The 17343-nt window shown below is 31.9% G+C and overlaps 1 protein-coding gene across 1 annotated transcript; it reads left to right on the forward strand.

Annotated features, from left to right (window-relative positions):
• The first annotated feature begins 1089 nt into the window (after positions 1 to 1089).
• LOC146954572 (calcium-dependent protein kinase 17-like) lies at positions 1090 to 16314 on the forward strand. The gene is made up of 4 exons (XM_085741419.1): positions 1090 to 1152; positions 1308 to 1517; positions 11286 to 11495; positions 16016 to 16314. The coding sequence occupies exons 1-4, from the start codon at positions 1090 to 1092 to the stop codon at positions 16136 to 16138; spliced, it is 606 nt and encodes a 201-aa protein (XP_085597545.1). The 3' UTR covers positions 16139 to 16314.
• Positions 16315 to 17343: the final 1029 nt, after the last annotated feature.

Genomic DNA, 17343 nt, shown 5'->3' on the forward strand with positions numbered 1-17343 from the left:
GTCAAACTGCTTGATGACATGAGAGCTTAATTTGGTAAATGATTCACAATTTGGGAAATTAAAGTCAAGAGAAATAAAGATCTCCAAGTATCAGAACACATATTGGAATCATTTACTTTAATTTTTTCATGATGATGTGTCTCTAAGTCTTAGATTTGAATCCTCTCCAAATGTCAACAATTTATGTACTAGTTCATACATGACTTTGCTATTACTTCAATTGAACCATCCATTGATGGATGGTGGGATCGGTTCTCCGGATTAACTGTTCATTTGGTTGGATACCGAGTACCCAAAAAATAGATATATAATGCATGTGAGACAAAAACTTATCCTTGAGTTATTGAATAACAAAGTTTAAATTTTTTTGTCATGTGTTCCATCTTCTTGTTTTGTTCTGTCTCTTGAATATTTTCGATCCTTTACAAAATTTCATATACATTAATTTATTGATAAACTAAATGAATCTTCTGTCTTAAGAAAAATTGTTTGAGAAATAATTATATAGATGGATAAATATTTTAAACTAACGAAAATTTTTCTTCAATCCAAGGAGACTTTGCTAACAAAACAAAAAATACACATAATAAGAGCCTATGATATTGGAACACTTTTTTTTTTTTTAAATTCATTCACTCTTTTATTGGATAAATTTATAAAAATGAATTATTATAGTTTTTTGTAATGATTTAAATTGATTTTAATATATTTTATCATTGTTGACAACGATGTTGCAGGGGATTCTAAATGACAAGAAATCAAGACATTAAAAAATGTATCCATATAGAATCTCCAACAACATCGCCCAACATTGACAAATTATATACTAATAGAACTCATGGGACACCTCAAGTATAAAACACAGGTCACCGAATGTGTTTTGAAGTATGGCACACACCCTTCTTTTATAGGTACATGGTTGTCTATGTTGTTTACAAACCTTCGATGTGGGACTTCTGAACTACTGTAATGGAGTATACATGCCTCTTCCTTCCTCTTTAATCGCTCCAAATAGTCATTGGATAACAAATCATAACTATTGCAGACAGAGGACATTAACGTTGGCCAAGATTAAAAGAAATGTTCAAGATGATAGATACAGATAACAGTGGCCAAATCACTTTTGAAGAACTTAAAGTTGGTTTGAAAAAAGTTGGTGCTAATCTGAAATTTATGATTGAATGCAAGCGGTAAGTATCTTATAAAGGACTCGTTATAAAGTAGAAAGGAACAAATGATAAGTTAATGTGTTCTATTTAACAGGCTAACTCAAATCTCTAACATATCATTATACCTTGAAATTGTAGGCTGATGTAGATAACAGTGGTGAGTTCATTGCGGCAACATTGCATCTTAACAAGATTGAAAGAGAAGATCATCTATTTGCAGCCTTTTCTTACTTTGATAAAGATGGAAGTGGCTATATTACTCAAGAAGAACTTCAACAAGCTTGCGATGAGTTTGGCATTAAAGATGTTCGTTTGGAAGAGATAATCAAAGAAATCGATGAAGATAATGTAAGTGGTCTTAACTTGTTGACTTTGTCATCCTTCTCTTCAATATTTGTAGTTTACGACACTAACACTGACACATTACGACACTAACACTGACACATAGACACCATAATTATTTGAGAAAGTGGAAGTGATTGAACCTAACCACATGTATCGGTGTTGTGTCTGTGTCAGACAAAGACATTTGTCGGACGCCGGCCACACTTTCAAATTCAAGTGTTAGGCCAGGGGATAGGAATAGGCCAGGCCAGGCCAACCTTTTTTATTAAATGGAGAAGGCGTAGGCTTTTTTTTAAGCCTATTTAGCTTAAAAGGCCAGACCACAGGTCTCTCAAAAAGCCTCTTAAGCATATTAGGCTGGCCTATTTAAGTAATATGAATAATATTATTTATTGTTATATTATATTTTGTGCTTTGAATTAAAATATAAATTTGTAAACTTTTTTAATAATTTAAGCTTTATCAGCATACATTAATTTTTTGCATGTATAAATGTATTATTATAAACTAGAATAGAAATATGATACAATATATAGTCGAATTCCCTAAAACCTCGTGTTGATTATCAAGAGAGAGTTTAATATAATTGAACTATTAGTTCGCTAGTCCATTTAAACTTGGATCACATTGCTTATTTAAATATGTTCATAAGATATAGGCTTTTAAACAGGCTTGTAGGCCGTATCAGGCTTTCAAAAGGCCAGGCTCAGGCCTAAAAAGTAGGCATATGACAGGCCGCAGGCCAGACTTAGGCTTTAAAAAAAATATGGCAGGCCTTGCAAAGCCTAGCTCGGTCTAGCCTATTCCCATCCCTAGTTAGGCCTATATAGTTCAATAGAATTGTATTTACATTTCTTGATACAAATTTTTTCTCCTTACATCTGATTTCTTCATTAATAGAAATTCGTCGTGGTTGACAGTGGTTCTGATATTCATTCAAATATATGGTTTGAGTTAAAATAATTACCAAGTGAGGCATCAAGTGGGCTTAGAACTAGTAGTGTGTACGGATTGACTTATTTGAGCTTATCTACTAACATAAACTGTTTGGGGGAACTTATGGAAACAATTTATGACATGTTTATAAACTGTTCTCAACTTATTTTTGTAAGCTCTCTAGGATAACTTATGAAAATAGCATATAACTTATATGAGAACAATTTGACTTTATTTTATCTTTTGTTTTAAAAATAGTAATACACAAGCACTTATATGACAAGCGCTTATGCTATAAACAATTGATTAAGGGTTTATCCAAGTTGCAAGTTTGGGGGCGTTCAAGGCATTGGTACATAACGGGTAAGACCAGTGGGGTCCCTTCCGTAGGCATCGTTGAACAGTGTCATAGAAATACTACTCTAGAACGACAAATTATACCAATATTAGGCCCAAGACAACAGCCGAGACAAGGACTTGGTGTCCAACCATGTGAAGCAATATATGTATAATTCTAAATATTTTCCACACGCTTTTGACTAACCATCCGTTTGAGGATGATAAGAGGTGCCCATGGCCAAAGTTGTGCCGCTTAACTAAAAAAGTTGTTGCAAAAAACGACTTGCAAACACCTTGTCATTGTCACTATCGACAACGATGCTTTGAGGAATACCATGAAATTTCAACGTAGAATGCATGAAGGATTTAACAACCGCAACCAGAGAGCTAGTATAATAAGACTTCAAATCCGTGAAATGTGCATATTTCAACAAAAGGTCAATAACTACAAAATTGACAATAAAACCATGTGAAAGTGGCATGCTTGTGATGATGTCCATAGCCACATCTTCCCAAATCTACATTGGAACTAGTCTCAAACCCGCGCGATGAGCAGGCGTATAATTCTTTTTCTTTCTTTCTTTCTATTTTTTGTTTAAAAGTTAAATAATTGTAATTTTCTTATTCTTATCATATTCTTATCTCGTTAATCTTCGTCATATTGTTATCTTATCATAATAGTATTTGTTATTTTCTTATTCCCGCAACAAAAACGTGTATTAGGAAAATACTTGTCATCAAATTGATTGGCAAAAAAAGGACAGAAGAATAAAACTGCAAGGAGAAATTAACCTACCCAAAATTCAAGGACGCAAGACAAATGAAGCATTAGAGCAACCACATTGGAGAACCCATTTTAAGATACTTAAATGGGTCCCACGTGTACAAATTTTACACAAATTTCTAATCTCACATGCATCATGTAATTGGTTTGTTTTAATGTAATGGTGGTTTAAGTTATGTTTTCTTGCCATTAACCTTTGAGGTTTTCCATTCTCTTATTCTTCCTCTGCATAGTGTTTGAAAACATAGCCAGTTTTCAATGCACAATTTTTGGTTTTGGTATTCAACTAATTTTTTGGTGAAAGTAGCAATGCTGGAAGTGAACAAAATAAATCTTAAAATGTGATTGGTCCAAATTAATTGAAATACATACCATGGACCTCTCTCAAAAAAAAAAAGTTAATACTATGGACCAGTTATCTGGTTCTTCTAAAGTGCTTAAATCATCTCATAAAGTAAGAGAGTAAAGTGATCAGTATTATTAACACATAAATCAATCATTGATATTATATGTATGTGAATAATAAATCACATGTCGTGACTATAATTTGTATGATGTTGTTTATTAACAATTTAATACCACAACCAACTAATTTAATTTTTGTGATTTACTCAAGAGGGTTTTATATTTATAAAACGGAGGTAGTGTAACACTTTTTGTGCAACCGTCTTCATTTAAATCATGTCATTTTTTTTAACAAAACAAAGAATTATATTAAATAAAAGCGTTACCTTTAATTGGGTTGTAAAAAAATTAGTTCATCCGCGATTTACTATAAGATTTTTTACAATCAATACTTTGTCCCTAAATAAATAACCCTCTATAGAATTTCAAAAACATTAACTATTTGTTTACAAAAACACCCATATTTAAATTTGGGATATGCTAACAAGTGTCCTGAAGGCATTTGTTTAGAAGTTTAAAAAAGAAACTTTGTCTTGAGAATGATATATTCAATGTATTCAAACTTTAAAAAGTAATTTTTTCTACATAAAACTTATCAGTTATTTTGTATTTTTGAATCCTTAACAAGTACCCTAAGGACTAGGGGTGGGCAAAAATAACCAAAAACCGAACCGAACCGAACCATATCAAAATTAACTGAACCATTTCACAAATTTTTGAACTGAACCATTATTTTGATAACAGTTAATTAACCGAACAGAACCATTGATAACCACAGTTATCCAAACCGAACCGAACCGAACCATAGCCATATAACACAATTACACAACACCTCTTATTTTTCAGAGAACCAAATGAAACCAAATGAAAAAACCTTGCAAACCCTAAATCGATGAACATATTCCCAAATTGATGAACCCTAAAGCATCAATTTAATATTTTAAGTGTTTTTTTTAGTGTAGGTTTAATTTAACATTTTAACACTACTATGTAGGAATATTAAAGTTGAGGTGTAGTAGTTAGATGATAGATTTTATAATTATTGCTTTGGTAGTTGGTTCTTGATGTTTAGCTTTCTTGACAGTGTATGAACTCGATAGTGTTCGAATAATAGAATGAGGATTCACTATTGGAGAATCTAAAGCATCATGCACCTCCTCTGTCATGATTCGCCACTTTTCTAACCAGTTTTAATGAATTGCACTATACACCAGAAGAGGGATAAAACTAATGTCCATTGCTTTGATTGTGCGTGGAGCTTTAGCTTGCACAATAGTGTTTGGAAATTGATTAACAGGAAGTGTTATTAGTTTACTTGAATAATCAAATGTTTCCCTTAAGCTATAAAATATAGGCAGTAAAAACTTGCTGGTTGACTTGTATTTGTTTTTCTCTTGGCTATATATAGTCCCAAGTTGCCATCCTCACATTTTTTACTATACATAATATTCATGTGATCATACAAGTGCTTATATGTAAGCTATTTTTAAAGCAAGATAAACAACAACTGATTATATGTAGGCTATTTTTATAGCAAGATAAAAAAAATACATTTCGATTCAAAATTTTGGTTTCGGTTCGGTTCGGTTCGGTTAATAGGCAAACAAACGGTTAACCAAACAATAACTTTGGTTCAGTTCGGTTAGTTCCAAACCTTAAATGATTCGGTTCAGTTATTCCGTACCATTTCAACGCTTCGGTTCGGTTAATATGGTTAATCGAATCATGCCCACCCCTACTAAGGACACTTGTTATCAAGACCCTTTAAATTTAAAACGCAAATGCATTTTCTTTCTACAGAAAATTTGTTGAAAAAAAAAAAACTTATATAGATGGATGTAAAACTAACAAAATTATCTTCAATACAACTCTTTGCTAACAAAAAAAAAAAAGTTACAATTGTTTAGGTCCTATCCATTCGTGTGTCTCCGAAGATGGAGGAATAATAGAACGTTCTCTTTCTAACACTTAACAACACTTCACTTCTGACAAAAATGAAAATTAATTAATTGTGAGAAAGAGAGTATGGTTAACATTTTTCATGAAAAATTAACATAAAAGTTTTTATTTATCATGATTTTGGTTTTAATATACACCATCATTACTCCATCAGACAAAGACGGAGATTCTACGTGATGATGCAATTAAGACATTCACTTAAAATCCCCAACATTGTCATCCGTGCAATGACTAGTATATATTACAAAAATTCATGAGACAACACAACTATAAAGCATGGGTCCCTGATTGTGTGGTAAACAATGGTATGCACAATACTCTTTTATAAGTACATGTTTGTCTATGTTGTTTACAAACTTTTGATGTGGGACTACAGTAATGGAATACATACATACCTTTTCCTTCCTCTTTAATTGCTCCAAACAGCCATTGGATAACAAATCAGGATACCAAATCATAACTATTGCAGCCATATGATATTAACGTTAAGTTTTTATGATTTACAATTAAATTATATCAAAATAGGAAAGAATTAATAGAATGATGACCTTTACAAGGTGAAGAATAGGGAATAGAATTATTATCTTAGCACCCGAGGGCAATTGAAGCTAGTCAGCCACGCATCTAATCCTGACCATTTTGATTCCATCCGCCTTCTCTCATCAGCAAATTTCTTCATGAGTTTTGAACATTTGTAGCTTTAGAGTGTCCAAGGCATTGTGAATTGTTTCAAACCATTTTGTCAGGCATTATGAATAATTTTAGCAGTTGAACAGTTGATTAGTTATTTTTTCGCAAAAGCTATCCCTTATTAGCAGTTTGAGATTGAAAAAAATACTTGAATCATTGCACTCTGAGTAGTGTAATGAATGTTAATATGGATACAAAATTACTAACGCCTGTACTTGCATCATCCAAGTACTACCGCCTGCCATTGTCTTAAACCGTACTCGCAGGAACATTTTGACATGAGGCTAGAGCTGAATGTTGTCCTTGTTGCTGATCAGAACATTATTTTTCCCATATAATATTTTTTTTTGGTTCTGTTTTTGTGGTTTGAACATTTGGTCTGTATTTGTATGGCTGATTATATGTGATGGAATCAACTTCAATTAAAGTCAGTGTATCATTAAGTAAAAAAAGTTAGTGTTTAGTGGCAGAACCATGATTTATTAATGCTAACTTGTATTCAAGGAAGGCTTGAATTGAACTAAAAAACAATGAAGGTGTTGCAGTGTTGTGATAGTCCCACTCCGTCGGATCATTGAAGTGATGATCGATCATTTCATAAAGTTTCAAGTTATTGTGAATTTTCTAGGTAATGGATCATGCATAATGTAATTAATATGATCTATATGATGGGTTTGATTTCATTAGATACCATCCTGATTTTGATGTGTTATGCTTAAATTTGCATTCATTTTAAACAAAGATCATAATCTGCTCAATTGGTTATGTCATTTCTTTTTGGCACAATGCAAAATCTTTCATGGCAATTGGTTCGGTATTGGTGGAAACTACCCGCTTTCGGCTACCATAATGTCAGAGTATTATAATAAGATTCGAGGTGCCTTCATTGCTAGTCGCTCTCATGAAAGGTTTTGGAATTTTGGGAGGAGGTATTTCACAATCATAACTTTGATAATTGTGATAAGTTCCTAAGAACACAGCGCAGATATGCCTAAGATTTTGCACGTTGAAATTATACCATGAATGCACTATGCAGTACAGTTTCAGCTACTGGTTTGCTGTGGCTATCATTGACAAGATAGATGAATCTTTTTACTATCCATTTGATGTTATATCTAGTTGATTATTATTATATTTTTCATTTTTAACATTTGAATTAAACATGTTAATAATATAAGGTGAGCCGATCAATTGAAATATATGATGTTTGTTGAATTCTTGTTTATGCGAATTGTCGTTTTAATTTTAGTTCAGTGATTGGTTTGTAAGTTCTTGCTTAAGTGATTTTCATGACGAATTTTCATGAACTGGTACTTGCGAACCTATTTGCGTTTTCACTGAATTGTGCGACTCTTTTATGTTCTTAAAACAAAATATGGCTCCAATTGCATACAAGAATTCAACTTGTGTTTTTCATATAACAGTAAACTATTGCAACTGAAATACACAAACTTAGTTCATGACCTTATGTTATTTTTTTCTGTTTGAAGAATTCAACATATTATAAAGATATAAGTTTATGACTCTTATAAAGACAAGTTTGTTATCCCAAAAAAACATACCTTGTTAGCATTAAAATATGATTCTAGTTAAATATTTTCTTTAATGTGTGACTTTAATCACCTCTCATTTTAAAAGAAACAAGCCATAGTATTAAAAAATATGGTTAACTATTGAAATGTGTGACTCAGTTAGCTAAACATCATTATCACTATTGAAAAAATGGTTAACCCTTACCAAGTACCAACATTTCTTTGATCAAAGATTGGTTATACTAAATATTTATTTAACTTGGATATTATAAAGTCATCCAACTTAACAAAATCTTAAGAACCATTACTTAGTTAAATGATTATTAGCATGAAGTGTGACACAAAAGTTTGGCATATCTTGGTCTCATATCTTAAGAACTATTGATACTGAGAAGTTAGTGGAATGGGTGTGCAGAGGAATGGAAAATAAGCTGTGATAGTGAACCAAGGTGGTTGAATTGAAGGATTACAAATAAAGGTGACGCAAGACTAATGATATACCACAAAAAATACATGGGACAACTCAACTATAAAACTGATCCGAACCGATCCAGTTTAATGTGGTTTAATTTAGATCGGTTTTTGGATATGCAAATTATAAATTGTAACTTTTTTATTAGTAACAATTTTATAAAAATATGATAAAATAATTGGTTTGAAAGAAAATATAACATATGATTTATCAAAAATATTAATAGTACGAAATAAAGATGATTGATTATCTTTGCAGCATATGAAATAGAAACAAAATTGATTAAATTCAAATCATATGTAGTATTAAAAAAATTATAAAGAAAAATAATAATAGCTTAATAGAATATAATATACTATTCCTTCAAAAAAAAAAAAGAATATAATATACTATAAAGGGGTGTAACGGTTCGGTTTGGATTGGTTTTCAGTCAAAAAAATGTCTGAACCGATGAAACCTTCATCGGTTTGGTTTGGTTCGTTTTCCACCGTTTTTCAAAAAAGAAACCGAACCAAACTAATCTATTTGGTTCGGTTTGGATTGGTACGGTTGATCGGTTTGTTAAAAAATACAATTAAAAAAAATTCATATTATTAGAAAATATTTCATACAACTTTGTACAAATGTATTTCATATTTTGTTTTTTCATTCTCTATTTTTCAAACAACTTTTTATAAATAACCTTACTCAATGTTTCATACATATGATCCAAGATTCATTCATCAATCATTCTTTAAAAACAACTTCATCAAACTCAAATATTTCAATCATCCATGATCCATACATGCGTCATTCATCAACAAACACAAAAATTCCAAAAAGAACATCCCAAAATTAAAACATAGTCAAAATAACAAATTAATGCAAACTGAAATTAAAACATCCTGAAATTTAAACATCATGAAATTATGGTCTCCATGAAATTAAATAATAACATCCAAACTAAATCCAAGATGGGAGTAAGTGAATGTATTAAAAAGTATTTTATGTTGGACTTTAATTTTGAGCCTAACCATAAGTTTGTTTGAGGTAGGATAATATTAGTAAAATAAGGAGTGTGGTTATCATTGGATTGGTTCACCGGTTTCACGGATCTCAAAATGAAAAGCCATGAACCAAACCAAACTAGATCAGTTTCAATTGGTTCGGATCGGTTTTAAACCGAACCAAACAAGGTCGGATATTTTTTCGGTTTGGACTATCGGTTTCGTTGGTTTAGTCCGAACCGCTTACACCCCTAATACTATACTTATAAAAATGGAAATATATATTAAAATGTATCTATGCGGTTCAGTTTGGTTTGGTTCGGTTTTGAAAAATCAATCTAAAATCTGATCCAATCCGAGCTGTTTTCATAAAATATTATCCAAACACATTCAATTTTATTGAGTTTTGTGCGGTTTTCGGTTTTTTGGATCGGTTTGCGGTTTTAATTTGGATTGGTTTGAATTTGAACACCCCTAATTCTAGGAACTGCAACCGTGGATTTTTGCAGTTTTAGGTTTTGATATTATAACCTGTAGAATATTAAGGTTTAAATTCTGGTTTTGATTTTACTTCTCTATATACGAACACTCCTAGTCTGTCCCCATCAACGACCGGCCAGCTATTAGACCAAACACCAATGCCTCGTCTTCCTCGTCCCAAATTATTTGAGTTGTTAATGAAGTATCAAGCTGTATATTGTATGTTAATGAATGTTGTCTGTTTAAATTGATTAGTTTAAAATATACAAGTTGTATATTGTATGTTAAAGAAGTATCAAGATAAACTAAATGAATCTTCTGTCTTAAGAAAAATTGTTTGAGAAATAATTATATAGATGGATAAATATTTTAAACTAACGAAAATTGATCTTCAATCCAAGGACACTTTGCTAACAAAACAAAAAATACAGATAATAAACCTATGATATTGGAACACTTTTTTTTTTTTTTTTAATTCAGCATTCACTCTTTTATTGGATAAACTTATAAAAATGAGTTATTATAGTTCATGAAAGTATTACATTGTACACATACTTTTTTTGTAATGATTTAAATTGATTTTAATATATTTTGTCATTGTTGGACAAAATGTTGATGGGGATTCTAGATGACAAGAAATCAAGACATTAAAAAATGTATCCATATAGAATCTCCAACATCATCGTCCAACATTGACAAATTATATACTAATAGAACTCATGGGACAACTCAAGTATAAAACATGGGTCACCGAATGTGTTTTGAAGTATGGCACACACCCTTCTTTTATAGGTACATGGTTGTCTACATTGTTTACAAAGCTTCGATGTGGGACTTCTAAAATACTGTAATGGAATATACATGCCTCTTCCTTCCTCTTTAATCGCTCCAAATAGTCATTGGATAACAAATCATAACTATTGCAGACAGAGGACATTAACGTTGGCCAAGATTAAAAGAAATGTTCAAGATGATAGATACAGATAACAGTGGCCAAATCACTTTTGAAGAACTTAAAGTTGGTTTGAAAAAAGTTGGTGCTAATCTGAAATTTATGATTGAATGCAAGCGGTAAGTATCTTATAAAGGACTCGTTATAAAGTAGAAAGGAACAAATGATAAGTTAATGTGTTCTATTTAACAGGCTAACTCAAATCTCTAACATATCATTATACCTTGAAATTGTAGGCTGATGTAGATAACAGTGGTGAGTTCATTGCGGCAACATTGCATCTTAACAAGATTGAAAGAGAAGATCATCTATTTGCAGCCTTTTCTTACTTTGATAAAGATGGAAGTGGCTATATTACTCAAGAAGAACTTCAACATGCTTGCGATGAGTTTGGCATTAAAGATGTTCGTTTGGAAGAGATAATCAAAGAAATCGATGAAGATAATGTAAGTGGTCTTAACTTGTTGACTTTGTCATCCTTCTCTTCAATATTTGTAGTTTACGACACTAACACTGACACATTACGACACTAACACTGACACATAGACACCATAATTATTTGAGAAAGTGGAAGTGATTGAACCTAACCACATGTATCGGTGTTGTGTCTGTGTCAGACAAAGACATTTGTCGGACGCCGGCCACACTTTCAAATTCAAGTGTTAGGCCAGGGGATAGGAATAGGCCAGGCCAGGCCAATCTTTTTTATTAAATGGAGAAGGCGTAGGCTTTTTTTTAAGCCTATTTAGCTTAAAAGGCCAGACCACAGGTCTCTCAAAAAGCCTCTTAAGCATATTAGGCTGGCCTATTTAAGTAATATGAATAATATTATTTATTGTTATATTATATTTTGTGCTTTGAATTAAAATATAAATTTGTAAACTTTTTTAATAATTTAAGCTTTATCAGCATACATTAATTTTTTGCATGTATAAATGTATTATTATAAACTAGAATAGAAATATGATACAATATATAGTCGAATTCCCTAAAACCTCGTGTTGATTATCAAGAGAGAGTTTAATATAATTGAACTATTAGTTCGCTAGTCCATTTAAACTTGGATCACATTGCTTATTTAAATATGTTCATAAGATATAGGCTTTTAAACAGGCTTGTAGGCCGTATCAGGCTTTCAAAAGGCCAGGCTCAGGCCTAAAAAGTAGGCATATGACAGGCCGCAGGCCAGACTTAGGCTTTAAAAAAAATATGGCAGGCCTTGCAAAGCCTAGCTCGGTCTAGCCTATTCCCATCCCTAGTTAGGCCTATATAGTTCAATAGAATTGTATTTACATTTCTTGATACAAATTTTTTCTCCTTACATCTGATTTCTTCATTAATAGAAATTCGTCGTGGTTGACAGTGGTTCTGATATTCATTCAAATATATGGTTTGAGTTAAAATAATTACCAAGTGAGGCATCAAGTGGGCTTAGAACTAGTAGTGTGTACGGATTGACTTATTTGAGCTTATCTACTAACATAAACTGTTTGGGGGAACTTATGGAAACAATTTATGACATGTTTATAAACTGTTCTCAACTTATTTTTGTAAGCTCTCTAGGATAACTTATGAAAATAGCATATAACTTATATGAGAACAATTTGACTTTATTTTATCTTTTGTTTTAAAAATAGTAATACACAAGCACTTATATGACAAGCGCTTATGCTATAAACAATTGATTAAGGGTTTATCCAAGTTGCAAGTTTGGGGGCGTTCAAGGCATTGGTACATAACGGGTAAGACCAGTGGGGTCCCTTCCGTAGGCATCGTTGAACAGTGTCATAGAAATACTACTCTAGAACGACAAATTATACCAATATTAGGCCCAAGACAACAGCCGAGACAAGGACTTGGTGTCCAACCATGTGAAGCAATATATGTATAATTCTAAATATTTTCCACACGCTTTTGACTAACCATCCGTTTGAGGATGATAAGAGGTGCCCATGGCCAAAGTTGTGCCGCTTAACTAAAAAAGTTGTTGCAAAAAACGACTTGCAAACACCTTGTCATTGTCACTATCGACAACGATGCTTTGAGGAATACCATGAAATTTCAACGTAGAATGCATGAAGGATTTAACAACCGCAACCAGAGAGCTAGTATAATAAGACTTCAAATCCGTGAAATGTGCATATTTCAACAAAAGGTCAATAACTACAAAATTGACAATAAAACCATGTGAAAGTGGCATGCTTGTGATGATGTCCATAGCCACATCTTCCCAAATCTACATTGGAACTAGTCTCAAACCCGCGCGATGAGCAGGCGTATAATTCTTTTTCTTTCTTTCTTTCTATTTTTTGTTTAAAAGTTAAATAATTGTAATTTTCTTATTCTTATCATATTCTTATCTCGTTAATCTTCGTCATATTGTTATCTTATCATAATAGTATTTGTTATTTTCTTATTCCCGCAACAAAAACGTGTATTAGGAAAATACTTGTCATCAAATTGATTGGCAAAAAAAGGACAGAAGAATAAAACTGCAAGGAGAAATTAACCTACCCAAAATTCAAGGACGCAAGACAAATGAAGCATTAGAGCAACCACATTGGAGAACCCATTTTAAGATACTTAAATGGGTCCCACGTGTACAAATTTTACACAAATTTCTAATCTCACATGCATCATGTAATTGGTTTGTTTTAATGTAATGGTGGTTTAAGTTATGTTTTCTTGCCATTAACCTTTGAGGTTTTCCATTCTCTTATTCTTCCTCTGCATAGTGTTTGAAAACATAGCCAGTTTTCAATGCACAATTTTTGGTTTTGGTATTCAACTAATTTTTTGGTGAAAGTAGCAATGCTGGAAGTGAACAAAATAAATCTTAAAATGTGATTGGTCCAAATTAATTGAAATACATACCATGGACCTCTCTCAAAAAAAAAAAAGTTAATACTATGGACCAGTTATCTGGTTCTTCTAAAGTGCTTAAATCATCTCATAAAGTAAGAGAGTAAAGTGATCAGTATTATTAACACATAAATCAATCATTGATATTATATGTATGTGAATAATAAATCACATGTCGTGACTATAATTTGTATGATGTTGTTTATTAACAATTTAATACCACAACCAACTAATTTAATTTTTGTGATTTACTCAAGAGGGTTTTATATTTATAAAACGGAGGTAGTGTAACACTTTTTGTGCAACCGTCTTCATTTAAATCATGTCATTTTTTTTAACAAAACAAAGAATTATATTAAATAAAAGCGTTACCTTTAATTGGGTTGTAAAAAAATTAGTTCATCCGCGATTTACTATAAGATTTTTTACAATCAATACTTTGTCCCTAAATAAATAACCCTCTATAGAATTTCAAAAACATTAACTATTTGTTTACAAAAACACCCATATTTAAATTTGGGATATGCTAACAAGTGTCCTGAAGGCATTTGTTTAGAAGTTTAAAAAAGAAACTTTGTCTTGAGAATGATATATTCAATGTATTCAAACTTTAAAAAGTAATTTTTTCTACATAAAACTTATCAGTTATTTTGTATTTTTGAATCCTTAACAAGTACCCTAAGGACTAGGGGTGGGCAAAAATAACCAAAAACCGAACCGAACCGAACCATATCAAAATTAACTGAACCATTTCACAAATTTTTGAACTGAACCATTATTTTGATAACAGTTAATTAACCGAACAGAACCATTGATAACCACAGTTATCCAAACCGAACCGAACCGAACCATAGCCTTTTCTTACTTTTTTTTTTTTAATTCAACATTCACTCTTTTATTGGATAAATTTATAAAAATGAGTTATTATAGTTTTTGTAATGATTTAAATTGATTTTAATATATTTTATCATTGTTGTCAACGATGTTTGCAGGGATTCTAAATGACAAGAAATCAAGACATTAAAAAATGTATCCATATAGAATCTCCAACAACATCGCCCAACATTGACAAATTATATACTAATAGAACTCATGGGACAACTCAAGTATAAAACATGGGTCACCGAATGTGTTTTGAAGTATGGCACACACCCTTCTTTTATAGGTACATGGTTGTCTATGTTGTTTACAAACCTTCGATGTGGGACTTCTGAACTACTGTAATGGAGTATACATGCCTCTTCCTTCCTCTTTAATCGCTCCAAATAGTCATTGGATAACAAATCATAACTATTGCAGACAGAGGACATTAACGTTGACCAAGATTAAAAGAAATGTTCAAGATGATAGATACAGATAACAGTGGCCAAATCACTTTTGAAGAACTTAAAATGGTTTGAAAAAAGTTGGTGCTAATCTGAAATTTATGATTGAATGCAAGCGGTAAGTATCTTATAAAGGACTCGTTATAAAGTAGAAAGGAACAAATGATAAGTTAATGTGTTCTATTTAACAGGCTAACTCAAATCTCTAACATATCATTATACCTTGAAATTGTAGGCTGATGTAGATAACAGTGGTGAGTTCATTGCGGCAACATTGCATCTTAACAAGATTGAAAGAGAAGATCATCTATTTGCAGCCTTTTCTTAAATTGGTTCTGCTAACGTGACAAGTCTTAAAATTTGGGCCTAGAACTAGGAGTAAACTTAAATTGACTTATTTGAGCTTATCTACTAACATAAAGTGCATGAGAGGACTTATGGAAACAATTTATTACATGTTAATGAACTGTTCCCAACTTATTTCTGTAAGCTCTCCAGAACAATTTATAATATGTTTATGAAAATAGCATATAGATTATATGAGAACAATTTGACTTTATCTTTTGTTTTAGAAATAGGTAATACACAAGCACTTATATGAGAAGCGCTTATGCTATAAACAATTAATTAAGGGTTTATCCAGATAAAGTAAAAGAACAGTAAAAGAACGGAGTGTTTAATATTCAATGTTTCTGCAAAAATTTAAACACCTTAAAACAAAAATATGATATTGTTCTTCACATTTATGATTAATATCAACCACACATTATTTTGTGCAGGACGGGCGCATAGATTATAACGAGTTTGCAGCTATGATGCAGAAAGGAAATATTCCCATGGTTGGTAAGAAAGGTCTAGAAAATAACTTCAGCATTCGTTTCAAGGAGGCTTTAAAATTGTAGTATTCATTCTCAGCATTCAGATTTTTTGTTCCTCCCCTTTTTTTTTACTTTGAAAGTTCGTGGATGTGTGCATTAGCACAAGTCAATGGAGGCCAATTTGGCCTTTCAGCTATTTTGTTTGTGTTTAGTTTAAATGGATTTTTGTAATTATGAGAATGTTTTAAAGATTAAATAGAGGTGTTTTTGTGGACAAATTACAGTGAAGTGATGTTTATTCGAGAAAGGAACAAATCGACACCATAAACTTGCAAGCACGTCGCGTGAACTATAGTCGGGCAACTATTAAGAAGAAGGCTATTTTGACAATACTCATGGTTTCTCTGACCTGTGAATCACACTACCTCTGATTAAACACAATAAAAAAGAAATTTAAGTTAATTAAATATTAATGGTAGTGGTTGAAAGATATGGTCGGATGTGGCTATAGACGGCTATCTAAGTGGAGAATGGAGATCAACGGTGGTCAAAGTAGTGATTGACGGTGGTCGTAGTGGTGGACAAAATGGTTAAAGATAGATGGGTGGCCATATCGTCCCAGATGGTCACATCTTTTTCACATCACTATGCAAGTCTGTTTTATTGAATGTTTTGGGACAAAGATTTGCTCAATATGCAAGGCAGAGTTTGTATGCGGATGTGGGCTCAGAAGTTCGGAAACAGTGTTATCGAAATTTACTCCAAGTCCCGGCATTACTCCAAGTCCCAACCTCATATTGAGGACGAAACATAAACTTTTCTTGACCATGAAGGACACCCTCATATGAGTTTTCACCTCATTGAAATGGATATTTGAAGAGGGATCTCGTTAACCTCTGTCATATTCTTATCATAATAGTATTTGTTATTTTCTTATTCTCAACTAAAACATGCATTAGGAAAATATTTGTCATCAAATTGATTGGAAAAAAAGGACAGAAGAATAGAAGAATAAAACAGCAAGGAGAAATTAATCCACCCCAAAAGTCAAGGACACAAAACAAAAGAAGCATCAAGACAAATGAAATATGACTCTACTAAAGTTCAAACACACATGTCCAGGAAATTAAAATAAGGGCAAATGAATTAAAACAACCTTGATAGAGGAAAATATTATATGAGTGAATAAAAAGACCATATGATAGAGGAAAAATACAAATAAGACCCCTTAAACAATTAAAAAAAATTAAGCAAGTTAAAAACAAATAAACCTTTAGTTGATATTCCTC

Source organism: Medicago sativa, chromosome 1, assembly GCF_051527215.1.
Source record: "Medicago sativa cultivar Bolivia chromosome 1, Bolivia_mono, whole genome shotgun sequence".
Lineage (NCBI taxonomy): Eukaryota > Viridiplantae > Streptophyta > Magnoliopsida > Fabales > Fabaceae > Medicago > Medicago sativa.

Bases quoted from the DNA above. Each gene is read 5' to 3' on its own strand.
- LOC146954572 (XM_085741419.1), top strand. From the start codon at position 1,090: ATGATAGATACAGATAACAGTGGCCAAATCACTTTTGAAGAACTTAAA. The intron at 1,518-11,285 runs GTAAGTGGTCTT...TTGAAATTGTAG, and splicing joins AAGAAATCGATGAAGATAAT to GCTGATGTAGATAACAGTGG. The intron at 11,496-16,015 runs GTAAGTGGTCTT...TATTTTGTGCAG, and splicing joins AAGAAATCGATGAAGATAAT to GACGGGCGCATAGATTATAA.